General features: G+C 36.4%; 1 protein-coding gene across 2 annotated transcripts in view; it reads right to left on the reverse strand.

The window, feature by feature from the left end:
• Positions 1-236: 236 nt before the first annotated feature.
• The window catches only part of LOC110464169, a 60,888-nt gene continuing 40,818 nt past the window's right edge, over positions 237-20,306 (reverse strand). The window contains exons 1-2 of one of the 2 annotated variants that reach the window (XM_021519239.1): positions 11,853-12,354; positions 237-4,366 (exon numbers count right to left, since the gene is read on the reverse strand). In XM_021519239.1, coding sequence (XP_021374914.1) covers positions 2,521-4,366; positions 11,853-11,920 — 1,914 coding nt within the window. In that variant the 5' untranslated portion in view covers positions 11,921-12,354 and the 3' untranslated portion in view covers positions 237-2,520. Of the gene's footprint in view, positions 4,367-11,852; positions 12,355-20,306 lie in introns of those variants that run through there. The other variant, XM_021519241.1, reaches the window with a different exon arrangement.

The following is a 20,306-nucleotide window of genomic DNA, read 5'->3' on the forward strand; positions in this document are numbered from 1 at the left end:
GAATAACAATACATGTTTAATTAAGTATCGATATCACAAAATTACAAATATCGATATACATGTACCCTAATTACAAACATCGATAATATCGATATCATACCAAGATGTATAATTATATTCCTCCTGCTTACAAATAAGTTTGTGTTGAACAAATATAAAATCCATTCAAGGAATTGTCATTACGGAGAGAAGATGGAGCAAACAATTCGTATATAAAAAGTCAAAAGATGATATTAGATTAGAAATAAAACTAATTTATTTCGATGAAATTTAAAGTAGACACGGTAACGTTAAAAGGATGTTAATTTCATTTTCAGATATTTACATTTACATTCCGAACAATTCTTTTTCAGGTAATCGTGAAAAATCGTCGAATACATAGGAAATGGATTTATCTTTCCAAAATAACTCAGATTGGATTCAGTATCTTGAGAGAAACTTGTCGAAGTTAAATTATGACACAAACAAGATGTACTTCAATAACATATACAAACTTATTATTTACAAAATAAATTAACAAAGAGCACTAATTATACCCATAATAATCAAAACATCGTTCAACCGTTGAAGTAATAAATGTCAATCTTATAAATAGGGATAGTTTGCTAACATAATGAGCTCAAGTGAAACCATTTTTTACGTTATTCTTAATTCAATAATAATTTTATTCATTTGAATGAACACTTCTTAATTTGTAAATTTTGCAAATTATTTCAGCTCGCTTTGTGATGCAAAGTTTTTATCAGCGCGACTTCATTGTCGAAACTTGATATAGTGGCTTTGATAAGCTTTGAGGCTAACTTCCTGTTGAAAAGGACAGTTTTGAATGTCAAACGGAATCTTTGGTGTAACAAATGACACAGGATGTTGTAAAGGTTGACATACATGATTATACTTTCTTTCAAAAGAGTTTTCAGGACGAGGATGAATCGGGGTCTTGATCACTTCTACGTTTGATTCGCCAAACAGAAACATAAAACAAAACAATATAAATATGATAACAGAGCACTTCAATCTAAATGAAACAATCATCAACTCATGTATCGCTCTAACCAAAATGAACTTGTCCAAGTAATCGGACAAGTTGATTGTGGATTTTGAGGTGTTAGGAGATGTTTTCGAACATAAAACGCAAATTAAACACTACAACATCAAAAGTTTGGAGGATATCTCAACCATACAGCTTTAGTAGTGGACAATAACTGTCCACCTCGAAAAGGTGACCACCCGAACATATCAAAAACTAGTTAGAATAAGTCGGGTGAGGGTTATTTTTACCCTTTGGTCACTTAACTTTGGCACCTTGTAATTTCGAGGTTTGCGCTCAAATTTGAATTGAAAAGCCTCAAATTTAGACCTGAACCAATGTAAGTTCCTGAAAAGTACATTTCATAAGAAATTACTCCAGATTCTTCACTAGTTTTCGCCTGAATTAATTCCATTAATTGGCTCAGGCGCATTTAACCTCGTACCGAGACAATATATGTCTACGTAAACTCCCGAGGGAACAGAACGCTGTTTTACCCTTCGGTTAGCTTCTGTATCATAGATACAAAACGTGTTGATTTTAGGCGGAATATTTTTGGTAGCCAAATCAGTGTTGCAGTTTTTGACGAGCAGACACTTGACAGCAGAAAGCACTCACAAATTGAATACTTTTACCATCAAGAATCTGCACGAAAAGGACTACACGAAATAATTGCTGATGGTCGAGAAAATCCCAAGTGTTCAATTACTTGTTCGTCATTGTACGCATGCGTGTTTCACTGAAAAACATAGATAAAATTCTCCAACATATAAAGCGTCATAGTCATTACAATATCACGTGACATTCTATCATCTATATAAGGTGTGCTTTTCCAGTGTCTTTCTGCGACATCATTTGAGAGTTAGCCATCAGTCTTCGATACATAATGTCTGGCGTACGGATATGTTTCTTAAGATGGCTGCCATTGTTATCCTCCTCATCAACCTGTTATCTCACTTGTGTAGAAAACGACTCAACCGGAAACACGTTGAAATGGCCAGTCACCTAAAACGTGTTTCAATACACTGGAACAATTGTAACTATACCAACTTTTAAAATTCGTAATTTGTATCAAATACAAATTAAATAACCCAATTGGAAATCAAATTACGTCATAAAAGAGCACGTGATGTAATTCCTTTTGTTGGTTAGTAACGGTGTCCATTCACAAATAGCACAAATGTTTGGTTTGTCAGCAGGACACACATTACGATGACGCGCTAAAAAAGTGCACATTTACCAGGTGGTGTAGTACGAATACGATGACGCATAAATTGTTACACTTAGTTCAATATTTGTGTAGCAGGAACACGAATTACGATGACGCACTGGATGTACACAAATTTCCGTGACGTCATAACGGGAACACGAATGACGATGTCGCGGTTTCACAAAATCTTGCAGCAGGGACTGGCATTACGTTGTCGATTTACATTTTACACAGAACGCGCCTACAATGACACATTCGTGTGTAATGTTAGCAAAGATAAGGTTTACGATGAGACCGGGTTTGGTGCAACAAACAGAAATGGCTGACGTCTTCGTGAATATTTCTCCTGCATGTCGAGTACTTCAGAATAGTTCTGCTCCAGGCGCTCGGACTGGTTCTCTAGTCTCTCCTTCAGACCGTTGAGTGTCTGCAACAGAACCTCTTTCCTCTGTTCCGACATTTGCTGTTTGAATCGAAGCTTTTCCTGGAGCCGGATTTTCTCCGCTTCTTGCGCTTCCCGGATTTTCTGCTCAACAATAATTTTCTCCAGTCGGAGCTGTTTCACTTTTTCCTCAAGACTAAGTCTAACCTCAGAAAAGGTTCTGCTTGTAGGGGCGTTACATTTTCGAAGATCGTTGGCAAATTTTTCGTATGAATCTGTAGTTGTTCTTTCCTCGTTGAGGTCTTTTTCCTCGCTGTCTTTTTTTTCTTCATCCTCCTCTTCTTCCTCCTCGAAGAATGTTCTGATGTCTGTTGTTGACCGTATGGTCCGCAGTTTTTTCTCCGTTGTGTAACTGTCGGAGTCAGAATCAGAACTCATCCGGCTGTCTCGGCTCAAACTGGAATATCCCGCATCAATCGAATCGTCCATATTGCACATTTTAACATGGAATGCATTTTCGTTAGACAGAGGGTCTCCGTCCAAGGGAGATAAATCCTCAAAATTGTCTCCGTTTTCCGACTCGGTGTTAGCGCCGGCTTCTGACTCCGTCATAACACTAGATTCTCGTGAAGATGACATTTCAGCCACACTTGAAATATCTTCTGAACTCGTCATGGAGCTCTGGAGACTGGAGGAGTCATCCGATTGGATGAGACTGTCGTCAAAGAGATCGTTTATTGAGAGACACGTGAGGCTTCTTGGATCCGCTTCATCACCCTCCAATACAGAATCAACTTTATCTTCGTATTCGAAGCTCACTTTATGCTCGAGATTAGAAAAGCTTTCACGGAGAGCTTCAATCGTGGGCGATGTCAAGTCAATGTCACCTTCAGAAATTATGGACCAGCGGTAATTTAAATCATTCTGCTGATGTCGACATTGCACTGATGCTTTAACGTCAGCGTCAGTTGTCACTGTTAGTGGGCTCTCCAACTGTTCAATCACGTTCTCCTTGTCATTAAAATTGTCCTCATTTTCGCAGTACAAATCATCGAGCTTGTCGTCAGGGTTACCCTCACTTCCGGAATCTCCTTCAGAGGAGCTCAAAACTTCAGAAGGAGCTTTGAGAGATGACGGGCTCAGTTTTGGTGATGGTAGCCAAGGATTTGTCTTGATCCGAGACCTGACTTTACGTATGGTGTTAGAATACGGATCGATATCAATATTTGCTCTGTCGGGGAGGCTGCCGCCGCTAGAATATTGGTTTCCATCTTCATCAACTACGAAATGGTCACATCCGATAAAATCAGATCTGACGTCATAATGACACCGCTCCTCTGGAAATTCACTTTCCTCGTTTCCAATTGGATAATAATAATCGTCCAGCTGAAGCCGGTATTGAGATTTAATGTCAATACTCAAATCCAGTTGACTTTCACCTCCCCGTTGAATGACCTTGGACGAACTGTAGTCAAAGTCAAGGTCGACAATATCTGATTCTTTCACTCGAACATGTTCATTGTCTTTCCTACTGTTGTCGGGGCTACGACATTGTATACCATGATTTACAGGGTCAATGTCATCTTTTTTAGGTGATTGATTGGGGTGGTCCGATTTCTTGGCGTTCTTCTTTTTGGACTTTGAACGGCCACGGAGGAACGGGTTCAAATTCAGCTGACGAAACTTCATTCTTTTAGAAACGCCCCGAATTTCCTTGTGTTCCGAAAGTCGCCGTGAAATGCCAGACCTGCAAAGACAAAAAAATAGATATTGATTAATATCAAATTAAACTGAGAACACCGAAATTAATTTAAAACGCATTCATTCTGACCTTATGTGTAAAAATGTCACATTTTTAACATCCCACTTCATCAGTTCATACATTGTTCTTAATTTGGTTTTACTTTGTTTTAAAGTGAACTAGCTAAGGTAATTTAAAGATGTGCCTCCATGTGTGTAATGTATGCGTGCTTGTGTGTTTGCGAGCCGGAGGCAAGGTATGTTGGTGTATTTGCCTCCCTGTGATAGCGCGGGTCTGATGCCGACTGTATAGTGCTGTTTCACTGAAATACTATGCCGAGGACGCTCAACAGAGCATTCCGCCTGGTCACATAATACTGACAACGGTGGAATTTAGGTGATGAGTATGGACTAATGACAGGTGTATTTAGATAGACACACAAAAAAATACAAATCATAGACAAATTGCAGAATCCAAAACGATGTAAATCCTAACGGTCGTCGTACTTAACGGTAGTTAAGTTAAGAACAGAAAGAAAAAAATACGGAAAAAGAATATTCTACATGGAACTCACATTAGTCGCCCGATAGATTTTTTTATCCATAGATGCAGACACATATCGGCATATACTGCTGAAAACAAGTTGCTATTAACGGTATTTTTAAAAACCTCCATAAAAGACGGCCTGCTGGTCATGTAGTACGTATCTTGAGTCTGTGTATATATAACATTGTGAGAAGTATGGATACTTCTTCCCATTGACGTGTCGGTATTCGATACAATTTCAATACGATATGTAAGCCATACATACGTAGCACTTCCACTTTATGCGATACTGAATAAACCTTTCATACTATATAATTACAGTTTTTAAAACCTTAATAACTAATATTTACGCTTTTAGAATTTTGAGAGAGGGGCAAGAATCGTTCGTCATGTTTTTATTGTGCAATCTCTGACATACACCAAGATATATTCGACGTAAAATTTTAGAATCAAAATTACATTTCAATCATATATATCATTTCATTTATAATACATGTACTACGAACACAGGGTAAATCATTTGTGTATATTTGAAACCTTTCGAAGTGGAACGAATATTTGTCACCATAATGCTCTATGCCCTTACGTCATCAATTCAAAGTACTCGTATATACGTGACGTACTGCACAATATTACAGATAACCCGGTATCTCTCTGACCCAGGAGCAACAAACCAAATTAAACTTCAAGCAGAGAGGAATAATAAAAACTAATGATATTTTTATCTGACGTGCCTTACGAGTATATAGATTTGTCAAGGGAAAACAGAATCGTGCATACGGTCGTCCGAAACAATATTACAGGCCGATGATGTCAGAACAATAAAACACAGATTGCATTAAAGTTTGGCAGACGAACAAGAATACAATCCTGTCCCCGGTAACCTTGACTACACACCCTTAATACAACACAGAAGTTGGGTCAGCAACCCATTTCTTTGTAGAAATACAATCAGCGCATACATTACAGTGCATGTTCATAAAATCTACATGTTCTGTTCAGAAATGCAATCACGATGATTATTACCGAAGGCAAGCTTTTCTACGAATTAATCTTCCACTACAGGACAATGAATCCCTGAATGATTACAGAAATAATACCGTCAATGATACACTGTGTTTTTAATCCAACCGACACCCAAATGTTGATCCAGACAATAAACTGAAGGTGTTTCGCGGGGTAATAAAGTGTTCTCTTTTTAGGGTGAAAGTTGAGTTAGTTAGGGAAATTATATAAAATTTGTAAAATAAGCGGCAACAGGATGCATGGTCCATCGACGTTTATACGTGTACAAATGTAGATACAGTACAGAAAATATAAGCAGGCTGCATTGTATCACTTTACTTGCAATATGATTTTGGGTAGTAAGACAGACGCGCGGACGCATCCTTAGTCCCTCATCTTTTAATTATATACTGCGCAGATGAGTTGAAGCAGACGAGCGGACAAGTAAGATCAAACGTACGCACCAGAGCTGGTTTTTTTACGAAACTGAGGCGTACTTTGAAATATTACTTAAAATATCATAGTATCTGTTACAATGAGTTCCAATTTCCACCTGATAAATTAAATGGAGTATATACTTTTAAAATGAACTTACCAATATTTCACAGTCTCTATGATCCAATATAAATCCTTTTGAAACATGTTTGCTTGTAGATATTTTCAAGTGTTTTGACATTGGATCAAATGTAGACATCGCAACGAACGAAAATTCAAATAATTCATAAATAAATCTCCACATCAGAACCAAGACAAGTAAATACGACCTCGGCGTTCGCTTCACTATTATTTAACTTTGGCAAAAGCAAAAACAACAATATTTGTATCCCCGAGTTGCACCTGTTAGAATAGCGCAGGCGCAGAGTAGATTATAAACTAAATATAGAAAACCACAAAGGGTGTTTTGATTTTTGACACATCTATATCATAAATAATGTGAATGGTCGAAAAATAAAACGCAATATTATACTTTATCACTTTTTGTGCAAAATTAAAAACAATACTTTTAGAAAAACTGACTCAAAACAATTACTCGTTCCTTTCTGATCCCCTTAATTGATTTACTAACCAGACATGAAGTTGTGAAGAAAATGAAGGTTTCAACCCCTTATCTGATCAGAGGTCAGGTTAATGTTCAGTTAAGATGTATAACACCACACACAAGACTGGCTGACATCGTTTGTGGTTCCGCAATTACTGCTCCAACCACCAAACTTATCATTGAGATCTAACTTCGCCAGACTTACACGAAAATAAAAACGAAAAAATCAAAGATCAAAGGACCTGTGGAGGGGGTAGATTTAAGACAGGGGATAGGGGGAGGAATATTATTTTCATCTATAATCTTTGAAAAATCCCCCCTTCACCCAACTCCCCCTCTCCTCACCAAACAGAACGCGCCTGTTTTCGGTAAAACATGTTGACCGTCAGAGGATAACGCCTAGTTAGCATACACATTGACAAAGCAGATTGAATAATCTTTGCATAGTATTTTTTTGAATTCTTACCGTTTTCTTTAACCAACCTAGTAGTATTTTTGTGTATAATTGTTGTGTAGCATATTTGTTTCGTTATATAAATGATCAACGTTTATAGCTCACATTCAGCTGTTAATTGACTGTTTTTTCTCTTTTTGTCTTTGTAGTTTGCTGCAAATGCATGACAATAAATGAAACAGCACTAACACAACAATTTAACGGACAAAATATCATAAATTTAAAAAAAAACTTTGAATTTACTTTTATGATTCTTTTTTCTAATTGACTATGTGTCAATTTAAACATAATATGAGCAGTATAGCATTTAAAAGTTATAAACAATCTGCGAAATCGATAAAAAAATATAATCAATCACCATTATACCTTAAGGCTTGGTTTCATATCATTTTATTGTATAGCTCAAACCCCTGAAACCCCAGACACCGGAAGTGACGTCAGTGTTAAACTCGTGGGGTCTGGTCTCGTTTCGCCAATTATATTGGTATAAAATAGCACCTGTTAAGGATCCATGTGCTATTAATGCAGGAAGTGGAAAAGGTTTATTAGTGGTCAATATTTTATTGTTTCCTGAACAAAGCCGGGGAAACCTGTTACACGTGGGCGAGTGTTGCTTTGAGAACTAGCAGTCACTGACATGGGTTGTTTTTTTCATTATTGGAAAAGAATACAGAAAAAAATGCTAAATCACTTTGGCGTTCTTTTTATGAGCAGATATGTCAACAAAAGACAAGATGAAATAGCAATAAACTAAAACAGAATAAAACACAGATTATCTGTGAGATTTTCTGCAACGTCGTGGCCATGGTCAACGTATTGCGTGATCGACAGGAAGACGCCTTAAACGGAAATGCTTTCAATATTTTAGAATATTAACTCTCAGTTTCGGAAAATCAGACGTATTTCATATACTTGGAGAGTTTTTATTCTGCAAACTGTCAGACAACTTAATCAATATATGTATATATATCGACAGTGGCTGCCAAAAATTTGTCCTCAGAATCATTTTACCGTAATTTCTTTAACTCGGTGATACATGCGTTCCGTCCTATCATTTTTCTAAGTGGTCGGGGTCAAATTTCCCACTGGAAACATTGCCTGCGTGTATCATTCCATCTGATGTCGCAATAATCACATTTCAGTCGAGTGCTTTTCGCTTTCTGGAGACAGAACGTCTTCTAAAATATTGAACCATGCTATATGGTTTTGCTTTATGAGCATAAAGGAGATTAAAACACAGATCTTTCAGCGATTGCAATGTCACCAAATTCCTCCACAATACTGGTAAGGGTTTCAATCGCTGACCCATATAATACAATATGAGATTTCTTACTGTCACGGGAAATCTGTACGCTATAAACAAGCCATACATGCTTGTGATTAGAAGTAGGGGGCTCGGCAAGGGGGTTAGTCTCGTTCAACCGGACTCTTTGTATTATTACGCAGTGATAAAGCGTCTGGTTGACAGAGACTACGTATTTCAATCTGTTCATAGTTTCATAAATGTTGGGGAAATGCTGTTTCGATCCCTTTGTAAAGATTGTTTTGTTACGTGATGCAGGCAGTAACGTTCCTGTCATTATTTTCTATTTATTTTAAAAACTATTCTTTACTACAATTGAATTTGATTTTATGAATGTATACTGATTGATTTCTGTTGGTAAAACCGTATTTTGTACCACGCTGTATCTTAGTTCAAATAAATCTACAATATTTTTTAAAGACGAATTTGAAAAAAAAATAGCACACTTGATTCTTTTTAACTTATCTATATAATACATTCATATTCATATTGATTAACTTGGATTCCCTTATATTCCTTAAATCACTAGTATACGACATATGTTCAAGAGGGAAGTAATTTGTTTAGCTATAAAATCACGTGTACTTCAATTTCACAGAGGGAATCGGGAATGGTATTTGATTATATTATACGTACTTTGTCTTCTACGATATTTTCTTAAAATCGTTTTCAAATGGCAGGAAGAAGAATAACATTCATGTAAACTGATACATGATTGTGAAATTGCATTGTAATTTAAGAAATTACAGTAAAAGTGACATAGGCGAACTCTAACGACTCTTTTTGTAAAGATATTTCCACCTTTTTATAATTAATTTCAGACTGATCCCCTTACGGAGCCTCCTTCCACTTGACGGGTGATCGATGACTACTATAGAGTTACCGGGGGATTCTGATTGGTTGTATAGCGAATCACAACAATCTCTTCGATACACCTCTTCATTTTTCTAATGAAATCAATTCATTCGGATTCCATTTGTTTGTTCATCAGGTGTCTATATAGGAAATCGATATTATTTGATAAGAAAGCCTAATGTCAAGGTCGTGTTTAGTTGTTTACATTGATTTTGTATAACTTAGGAAACATTGACTTTGACAACAATTACTTATCAATCCTCGAAGGTTCTCGCGTGTGTATAAAATTCATTTAGATATGGACGACATAAGGTCTTTGTAATTTTAGAATACGCAAGGCAAATTAAATTCCTCGTCCAATACAGCTTTATGTAATCAATTTCGAGACATTGGTAGTTTAACAATGGAATAAGATTTGACACTCTAAACCGGGGATGTCACAAAAATTTCGGAACATATCAAAGATGTTTGCCGGCAAGTACTTACAACCAGAGACGTATATTATGTAATATATACGTCTCTGTTACAACGTATAAGAAATACTACCTATATCAGTGAACGACCGAAACGTGCTTGTTAGCATCTGAAACATTTCTAACCTGACTGGGGAAATAACTTGAGGAGAAAAAAACTAAAAGTTAACGATTTATCCTGACTAAAGATCCATATACAATACTTAAATAACTATTTATCACCATTTCGTATATATTGCAGTAAGGGTAATATATTTTGAAATATCAGTCTCTCGTATGAGAATGCGTTATAATGCTCGCGTGTGTAGTTTCCATTAAGATATAAACTCGAGACATCAATTCTGTTTAGTCAGACCTCTTAACTATATCTACGTTCGCGGTATAACGTTCCAGTATTAAAAAAAAATTGAAGGATACATATGGTGTGATATATTTGTTTTCTTCGGGTGAAAAAGTCGTACATTTTAGCGATTCCAAATTTTGGTGTGTGGGTATACGTACTTTGTACATGATATAATCTCCAACCACATGCATAACTACAGTACTTCATTGCAATGTAATTTGTTTGCATTTTCTTAAGTCAGAAATATACGCATTCACCCTTATTTTTACCTACTAGATAAGTGTTATTTTAATATACATAAAAGGTAATAATGTATCGAACAAAATGAATACCTTTAATTATATCAGTTGTGCAAGTTATCGCACGAAAACAATATGAAGCTGGCGAATCGCTTCTAGCCCATTTATTTTGTACGGTAACAAATGGCTAACCAGTTACGAACCTGTTAGTGATAGCGTCTTCCGGCCCACGACTAGAACACGTTCGCCGAACTCTCTTATCAACAATTGGTTTACTGGTAGCTATAGGCTTTGGGAACTAACCATCACACACAGAGACGTATATACTACACATACATATATCACCGGTCTCTTAGAAGTCCAGTTTCCACTTTGACGTACGAAAATAGTATACATGAGATTTCGTTACATTAATTCTACTTACAATATAAAAAGAAAAATTGTAATTATAATATTTATGAACATTAACTTCACCTGAATGTATTTTACCTGAAGAAGAATATGTAATATTAAATACTGTAAAATTGCATTTTATTGATATGTAAATAGAGGCTTAATTCCTGCGCCCATTACAATTCCTAATAAATACGGATAGCTACCATACTTGAACTTCAAGTTTGATCACAATTTTTCATAGATCTGCATGTAGTTTTATCCCGTCCTTCTCCCATCCGTTCAAAGCTACATATCTGTATCTGTCATATATATACCTATTTGTTTTTTTGCATATTAAGGTAGGAAAAAATGATGCGATTTGATTTCAATTACGCATAGTAATATGTCTATTTTTACGACTAATGGTCAACGAAATTGATCATATTTGCAATAAGTAAGTTGTAAAGCAATAAAAGCAATCTTCATGACCGGAACTGGTAATGTTATACATGTAACGAGTACGAATTATATATAAAAAAAATGAAAATAAATAGTAAGGAGTTAAGCAATTAACGCTACAGGATAGGCATACAGGAGAAGTGTCCGTTTGTATATACATAAACATACATACATCATATATACCATATGTCACCTACCTTACTAGGATATCAACAATTTTTCCCCAACTAATATTTTCCAGGTGTTGACGACGAAGGATATCTAGCTCAAATACAAGTGTAGCGGTCATGTTGTTTATCTTTACGTGGAGCTCAGAACGAATCCCACCCCAATACTACAAAGGTTTTAATCCGTAAACATTAAAAACTCTAATGAAATTTATATAGAGATGAGAAACTTACCTGTCATTCTGACGAGTAAATTCCGACACTACGGCTGAAAGTTCCATTTTCTGTCTGGTTAGGTACATGAGTTACTCAATAATATTTTTTTAAATCTCACTAGTGACGTCCAATGTCAATTCCTTACTCCTGTCCGTTCGTATATGACACCAGGTAAGTTCTGGCATATTTTTATAAACAACTCAAGTGGTTTATACGGGTAGGTTGTTGTTTTAACTATCGGGGGTTGTGTTTTCACAGTTTGCTTGAACACTTACAACATGGTGATTGTTTTCACTTTCTCTCATGTGTTCTTTCTGTCTTAAGAAAACACACATGAGCCAGGTGCACTTTCTGCCATGTTGTCGAAATTCCGTTAGCACTTTTGCGAGTGAATTGTAGTCTTTAACTGTCGGCTCGTTTGAAGCGTTAATTAAGTATTGTTCCCCGGTTTTCTTATCACAGCTCCGCTAGGGATGTGTGTACAACAACATTCTGGGATACTAACGGTATACTGTGTATACAATTGGGGGAAAAGATATATGCATGAGATAGGGACAGAAACAAAGGAAGAGTATATCACCTTTCGGCCCCCTTTGTCAGCATTGATAGCATGTGTGGAACAAATGCTAGTTTTTCACACAAAAAGATATGATAACGCTGGATTTGTACACCTATACAGAATGTACATCTGTTCGCTAACGTGTTTGTTTATATATATATAAGTGTGTACACACTATATATAGCTACCTGTTGTTTTTACATCACTTGTAAAAGTGATTTCTTTTAACAATAAAAAAGGGAGATACTATTAAACAATTTACTTAACCTACATGTGTTATTGTAACAAGGAGTGTACCGAATGTGAATTTTTATTCAAAATACTTTGTTGTTTTAAAAACAAAGATATTTAATTTGACGACAGGCAAATATATATATGTCATTTTTCATTTCGTTTAAAGCATCGAAATACATAGATATTTCATACAGTCGTTTCGATGGGGATATGATATAGTTATTGATAATTACAAAGAGAAAAACGATTTTGCAATAATGCGAAACAGAGACGTGTTTATATATATATTTATTTTCTCCGTGCGAAGTGATAATGTTCAAATTTGCTTAAGTTGGCAGAACTGTTACTAGATTGATAAGATTAGTGAATACATAGGTGTGTATATATATGGGGCAAAGAAGTAACTCCAACAGTGTGGACAAGTTTAAGTTGTGAAATTTTCGGAGCGATCCGCTCCTTTTTCAAGACACAGTGAAACAGAACAGTTACATGTACATATACAAGAAGATAGAACTGATATACTATAATTGAAATTCTAGCTATTATATAAAACCAATAGTCCCCTCGATCGGATAAAGACAGCCGAAGGCAGCAATTAAGCTGAGAGCATCGCGGACATACAATTACACTTTTTACAAATTTGCTGACGATGCAGAATATTTCGGTCATTAAGAAAATGGTTTGGAAATTGTGATTACAATCTCAGATTACCAAGTACAAAGGCATATTAACAACCCGACCTACTTCCGTATGCATATATTCTGGGAACTCATGCATATGTTTAAGCTTTTCCGCTGAATTGTCACAAGAATGTTAAATTTCCTGTCAAAACCATGCGTGTGCTCGAGTCTATTGTCATCATAAGTTTTATCCGCGAGAAACAATTTCCGACCAACAAACCTTTCGTGTTTTTTTTTAGAAAAACACACCTGACGCCAGACGATGCTATTGATTTTCTAGCAATATGGACTGAAATTTATCACCTTTTGTTTCACAATATTTCCCTGGACGGTCGTTCCCTACTACCGTTATTTATTTGATGAAATTAAGGATATATTTGTTTTCATATTATGTGGGTTATCTATTGTTTTCTTTTCTGTGGATTTTTTTTACAGAACACGTAAATCGTGAAAGTTAATTGAGATCGCACAGAGTATACCGCCCTGTCAATTAGAGTGTATGGTCGGTGTGTTGGGTTCGACTCCCGGCGTGAGAATGCTATCTCACATTTAAAATGGTATCATTATTTAAGCATTCCTTATTTGTGGCGATCTTTGATAAGAATAGGATTATATTTTATAGGAAAGTATCGAAAAGGGTATAAATAACTGATCTTAATATGACATTACACGACGGAAATTTTCAGAAATTCTCTGGACTGTTTTAATGAGGATATATATATGAGACATCCGTATGTGAGGCTGATCGATTGGCGCACAGGGTAACGCACTTGCCTTCCACCAAGGCGTCCTAGGTTCGATTCCCACAGACGTGACGAGTATTGGGTCACCTGCCCGTATACGTGGGTTTTATCCGGGTACTCCGGTTTCCTCCCACATTAAGACCCCTTACGCGCTAACATTCGGGGCAACAAGAGTGGTTAATAATAGTTTCAATTACTTGTTTTATGATTATTGTAAAGAAAATAATGTTTATAGATATCATAGATGTAAAATAATAATATTGAAACATATTTGTTTTTCTATCTCTGTCACCGATGTGTGAATGCATGAACTATTTTATTGTAACATAGTATACTTGAAGCTAATAACAGAGATCTATACTATAATATCACAGAGGAACCTGACAAAATGATCATTAGCTAGTGTAAACATGTTTGATCGCCAACAGCTTAAACCAGAGACGTATAATGGATATACTGTCCCCGCTTAAACACATATATACACCTATAAACAATTTGATTGTGTGCAGCGCGGGTGGTCAGTGTCTAAAACAGCTTGTGGTCAATCGCGATCATATGTCAGACGACCGCAGCTGGTAACGTACCAGCTTTGGTCTCGCGAGACTGGTCAGTTGGCATTCCTAACATCCGGCAGTGTCAATATGTCCGCCACTGAACCAGTCAGTCAATAGCCTCTCACACGCTCGCGACAATAGGGCGTACATTTTGTACGTGGTCTAATTACTACAAGAGAATGTGTAAAGCTGGTTGACAGGTAGGGTAGACAACCAGGCAGACATCTTGTGTCTTTGTTACAAGGTTAAACACACCAAGCTGTTGTCTTGTTCTTCTATATTTAATTCACTTTCTATATTGGACAATGCCGTAGTTAATTTCTGATTGGTCAAGCCAGGTTGTTCATTTCACGCGGTTACAGTGAGTCAATGGAAGGCTGCTTCTCATTGCCCTAGCAACGAATGACAATGTTTATGACCGTGCAAAATAGTGACCGCGCACAAAAGAAGATGCGCGTACGGTTTGTTTTAGGATCACCCCAAGAATACCACTGTCACCCGAAGCGAAAAGTCCAGAAGGGCACAAACAACCGATTATCCCATGCCCTTTCTTCCTACTTGTTGTAATACTTGAAATTTAAAAATCAACCTTCAAAATTACATGTCAACATCATCATCATCCAAACATCGCCCCACCTTCACAATAGTTTTTTAAAGACCTATGCTGTTGAAAAGACGTAATCCTTACATTGATGGACAGTGTACAGAGTCAAAGATAAGCGAGAGGCTGGCTTCATGATCATGACTGACTTTCATAATGTATCGCAAACGGCATGATGTCATATTGACGTTAAGTACAGGTAGAAATCAACAGCCGATGTAAGCCTTGTCAACAAGACGCAATGATTGACATAAGCATTGTCAAAATGACATGGAAATCGACATAAGCTTTGTCGAAAGGAGAAACAAATTTACATTAGTATTGTCAAAATGACATTGAAAAATGTGCATAAAAGTTGTCGAAAGGACATTAAATCAATTGCCAAAAGGATATGACGATTAACCCAAACATTATAAACAACAATCGACATCAACATGACATAATTTGGAAAATATATGCATTGAAATACAAAACTGTAAACTTTTGTTCATTCCACGCGATCTCTGATATACTATAGAGATATAGGATTGCTGAGCCTCCAAAGTGAAGAGGGAATTGATAAGTACAAAAAAACGTATCTTAAAATCACACTCAGCTTAGATTGGTAAAGTTCCAATAGTACTTTTAAAGGTAATAATAGGTCTTTAAATCTGTTTAACTAGATATTCGTTATTTTGTATCCGCTTACCTCCCCTGACGACGAGTTATCTGTGATACCTGGCCTGTCCATCACCGGAGTACTGAGATAGACGGGGTATCGGTCACTACACGTATTATTGCATCAAATAATCGTGGCCAAATCCCTTTTAATTTCAATAAGTCAATGTCGAAGGGGGTCACACAGAAAATAGTGATAAGCATAAGAATCAATAAAGTACTATTAACATAAACAGCTCCCTTTGATTGGCTCTAGCACACATGCTATTTAATTTGCTTTCATTTCCTTCCGTTTGATGAGAGTATAGTTAGAAATAAATAAGAACTATTTCTTTTCGGGGGGATATTCTTTGCATCTATGCTCATAGCGTATCGTAAAATTAGAATTAACCTACAAATGTCAACGGTTATGTCAAAATATGAATGTTATTTCTAAAGCAAAGTTATGTCATCGTGCTCCGATCTCATCCTCAAGCACTTACTCGAACCCTTTTCTCAACAAAGTCTAGAAACATAGACATGTATAACAAAGATGAACGGTTATTGTACGTGATATATCGAATACAAACACCCAGACACATTAATATCTGACCATTTATCCCGAACCTGGATCGAACATTGGCACCAACAAAGCCAATGAATTACAACGTCACAGTAATAACAATATAAAATGTCCGTCACCAATATCTCAAACTCAGCCACGAAAAACATCCATTAACCCCTCCCCTTCCTCCGTCCAGCTATCTATAGATATTTTACATGTCCACTTCCCCTCCCCCGAGCTGGGTAGAGAACGTTCGTCACTTTATATTTTCCATTTCTCCGAGCTTTATGAAGACATTTGTTATCGTCCACTACCTACAGTTATGTATGGCCTCCCATCACCAACCCCACACTCGGGATTAATGTGTACGTATAGCACCAGACACAGGTAATGTTACATATATCCAACCTTGACCCTTGTAATTATAGACTCGAACACATATCCCTCCCTACCCCCAGCCCCCAGGACGTTCATAAACTCCCATTCCGCAGAGATGTGAACATTCAGACATCTATGACGTCCCTTTCTCTTCATTCTCTCATTCTCCATCCGTTACCATCAACTTCCCTTACCCCTTACCCCAAATTATTATTATGAATCCATTCCCCTCCCCCATTACTCCCCTGATATTTGAACATTCGGACATCAATGGCGTTACTTATACTCCATTCCCCGTTCGGTACCAGCAACTTCCCCAACCATCGATAACTTACGATGTAAACGTTTAGACTTGGATTTCTATAACGTCCACACCTTAACCCCCCCCCAACCCGGAGATGTGAACACTCCGACGTCTATGACGTAAGCGATTTGCTATTTTATTCTGCCTAACACTCCCTGAAGACTCATCTTTCAGACAATTTACAGAATCATTACATTTAGTGCTATCCACATGCGTCAATTGTTGTAGATGGTTAGAACGAGTATTGTCTAGCTATAAGATATATAACCAAAAACCTATATATACAATGGGTTTACCCATACAGTGGGACCTGTTTATTCCGGACGCTCCAGATACTGAAACGTGCCTTGGAATACAACATCTATTTTCATGCAAACTGCATTACAACTATCAAAGTTTAAATCCGTTATAGTTGATGAAATTGAAAAAGAATGAATAACACCTGTTATCTAAATTGTGGGATAGGAATATCTATGAGTAACAAATACTTTATTTTCTTGTATTTTCGTGTTAAAAAAAACACACCATACTACCATGTAACAAATGAGTTTGGCAATACATGCATATTAGATATGAGGGATATTTACTTGTACAGAGAACAAATAAATACAGTGGAACATTTTTCTAGTTGAAATTTTCTAAGGAATAGTATAGGTTTTTTAACAATGAGAAAACATGACTTTTTGGAAGATCATTGGTATGTTTGAAAATATATATACAGTCGAGAGGATACAAATTAAAGGTTTCATCCCAAGCTGGGCTTCCATAGTTTACCAAGCCAGAACCCATGCTGTTCTGTATATTTTGCGAATAGCAACCTATTTTTATCCGATGTGTTACCTATACGCCAATATGGCGATGTAGTCTATCGTTTGTCTACAGCAAATTACGTGCACGAGCGTCGCCCCACGTGCAATACCTCTGCACGTGAACATAACACTTGTCTGTATCCGCGCTTCCATTGAGAGGTTAAGATCGCTAAACGGATATACACCAAATAATACTAACACTAACAAACGAGCAATGCAGTGTACGCATATCAATGGTGTAGTCTTGTAAATAGTGCACAAAGAGAAGGCAAACACGATCATTGTTCTTACCCTCAAAACGACAGGTGTACTTTTTATATTTTATTTACCTTAAGGATATATGCTACTTTACTATGACTCGTACCTCCTCTACAAAAGAAGAGTTCCACAGGAAATAGGTTTAAAGAATGAAAATTCGGAAAAGGATAATAACATGTACAATTTCCTTGATGGCACACTGAATATCAAGTGCATTATACTACTCAGGTATTTCAAAACTATTTGAAATGCTCGATTTCCATAATGTGTGCGGCGGTATAATACTCTTAAGGGAGATAACTCTACCATATATCACAGGTATAACCAGTCAGAATCCGTCGGCACTCTCCGTTTTCTCGTAAACGGAGAGTGCCGACGGTTCCCGAAGGAGGTATTCCGTCTTGGCGTATTGCAGAGTTATCTGCTCTTGTGAGCAGGTATTGATTATTACGTCTTTTGTTTGTGAGAGTTACGTCATCTGTTTTTGAGAAAACGACGTAATTTTCTCACACAAACCAATGACGTAGCAATCAATGCCTGCTCACAAGAGAAGATAACTCTGCAATACGCAAAGACGGAATAACGTGTACGGTAGTATTTACATATAAGGGAGATAACTCCAACAGCAAGGTTTAATGTATCATTACACTGTACCTTTGTAAGCCAGCTATGTACAAAATATTGCAAGATATTACTTGTTTCATTTTACTTTTAAAGACTTGTTTGTAACGATTTGAAGTCGTAATTAAACAGAACAACAATATGTGTAATCTATTTTCGTTATATCTTTTTCTGTATTAATATGATATTGACGTTCCACTAAACTATTTTTTATCAAAAATCTCGTGAAACATAACCAGTGTACGGATCTCAGGGGTTTAAAAGTATTACGTGAAAAGATAGAGAATTGTACCAAACATTATCACAGCTCTCGGTGAAATCTAAATGGACCGGAACTCCGCGCATATCGTGTATAAGTTATGTTTTGTCTCACTTGGTCCTTATCCGACTTTATCTACGTAAAGCAAGCATGTCTGATGCTTTCTGTATGACAGACGGTAATATAACAACCATATCTCATCACCCAATACCTATATCAGTGATAACGGTATACCATAGATACAACACTTCAGTCCTAACATCAACACGGTAACGACACTGAATTTACATATATACATGTATACAAGGTACGTGGATAACACAGTACTGTGTGTTGGGAAGGTGATCCATTTTTTTTAAACCTAGAAAATTTAACATAAAAATTCCACCATTTTTAATTCTATTTGTTTTAGCTATGTGCCCTCCTTCCATTTTTCAATGGTCTCGATTTCATAGTTTCCTTTGCACTTATTTTGCCCTAGATTTATCGATTTTAAGTTCGAATTCTGTTTTTTCATTACTTTTGTTTCCTCTCCTTTTTCCTTTTTTTTTTCAAAATTGCGAAAAGACACATATTCCTTAAATGACATTCTATTTAAACATAAAGGGAAAGAATTGGAAACAAACTAAATCTTTATATCACTCCTAATACATGTTATTCAATGTATTTATTGATAATGAATTATCCGTTCATCGTTTTGAGGTAGAATTGAGTGAATCTCTCTCGGAACAAGTTTTCGAGAGTATCAATATTTGCTAAACTCCTTTCCGAGACACTTTATCATACATGTTGCTATGGTTACACATATTAACAATTCGTATCAATTTATTGAATATTGTCCGTATCGATGGACGTTAACAATACGAGTTACTTCCATTGTTATTTCCCATCTCCTCATCAGCACCATATAACACTCGAGACTGATGACCAAGTAAGCTGTCTCCCGCTCCTCCAAATCAAATTTTATTTTTTCTATAGCGTATGTGTATTCGTGGTAATTGAAAATTATCCCCGCAATAGTTGAGCAACATCCTATTGATATGCGTGGGAGTGTATGTCAGGGAAATCCACTTACAACCTTCCTTATTTACACGAGATTCAATTTCACTGCCAACAAATTTAATCCACAATATTGAATACGAGGTTATCCGAAAAAAAGTGATACTGAAGTTACGTAAGATTTTATCAAATAAATTATTTGAAAAAAATCAAGAACTTTTCCTATACAGTAAGATCTTGTTATACTGCCATCATTTACTCAGAGAAAATTT

This window comes from Mizuhopecten yessoensis, unplaced genomic scaffold (assembly GCF_002113885.1).
Source record: "Mizuhopecten yessoensis strain PY_sf001 unplaced genomic scaffold, ASM211388v2 scaffold10969, whole genome shotgun sequence".
NCBI lineage: Eukaryota > Metazoa > Mollusca > Bivalvia > Pectinida > Pectinidae > Mizuhopecten > Mizuhopecten yessoensis.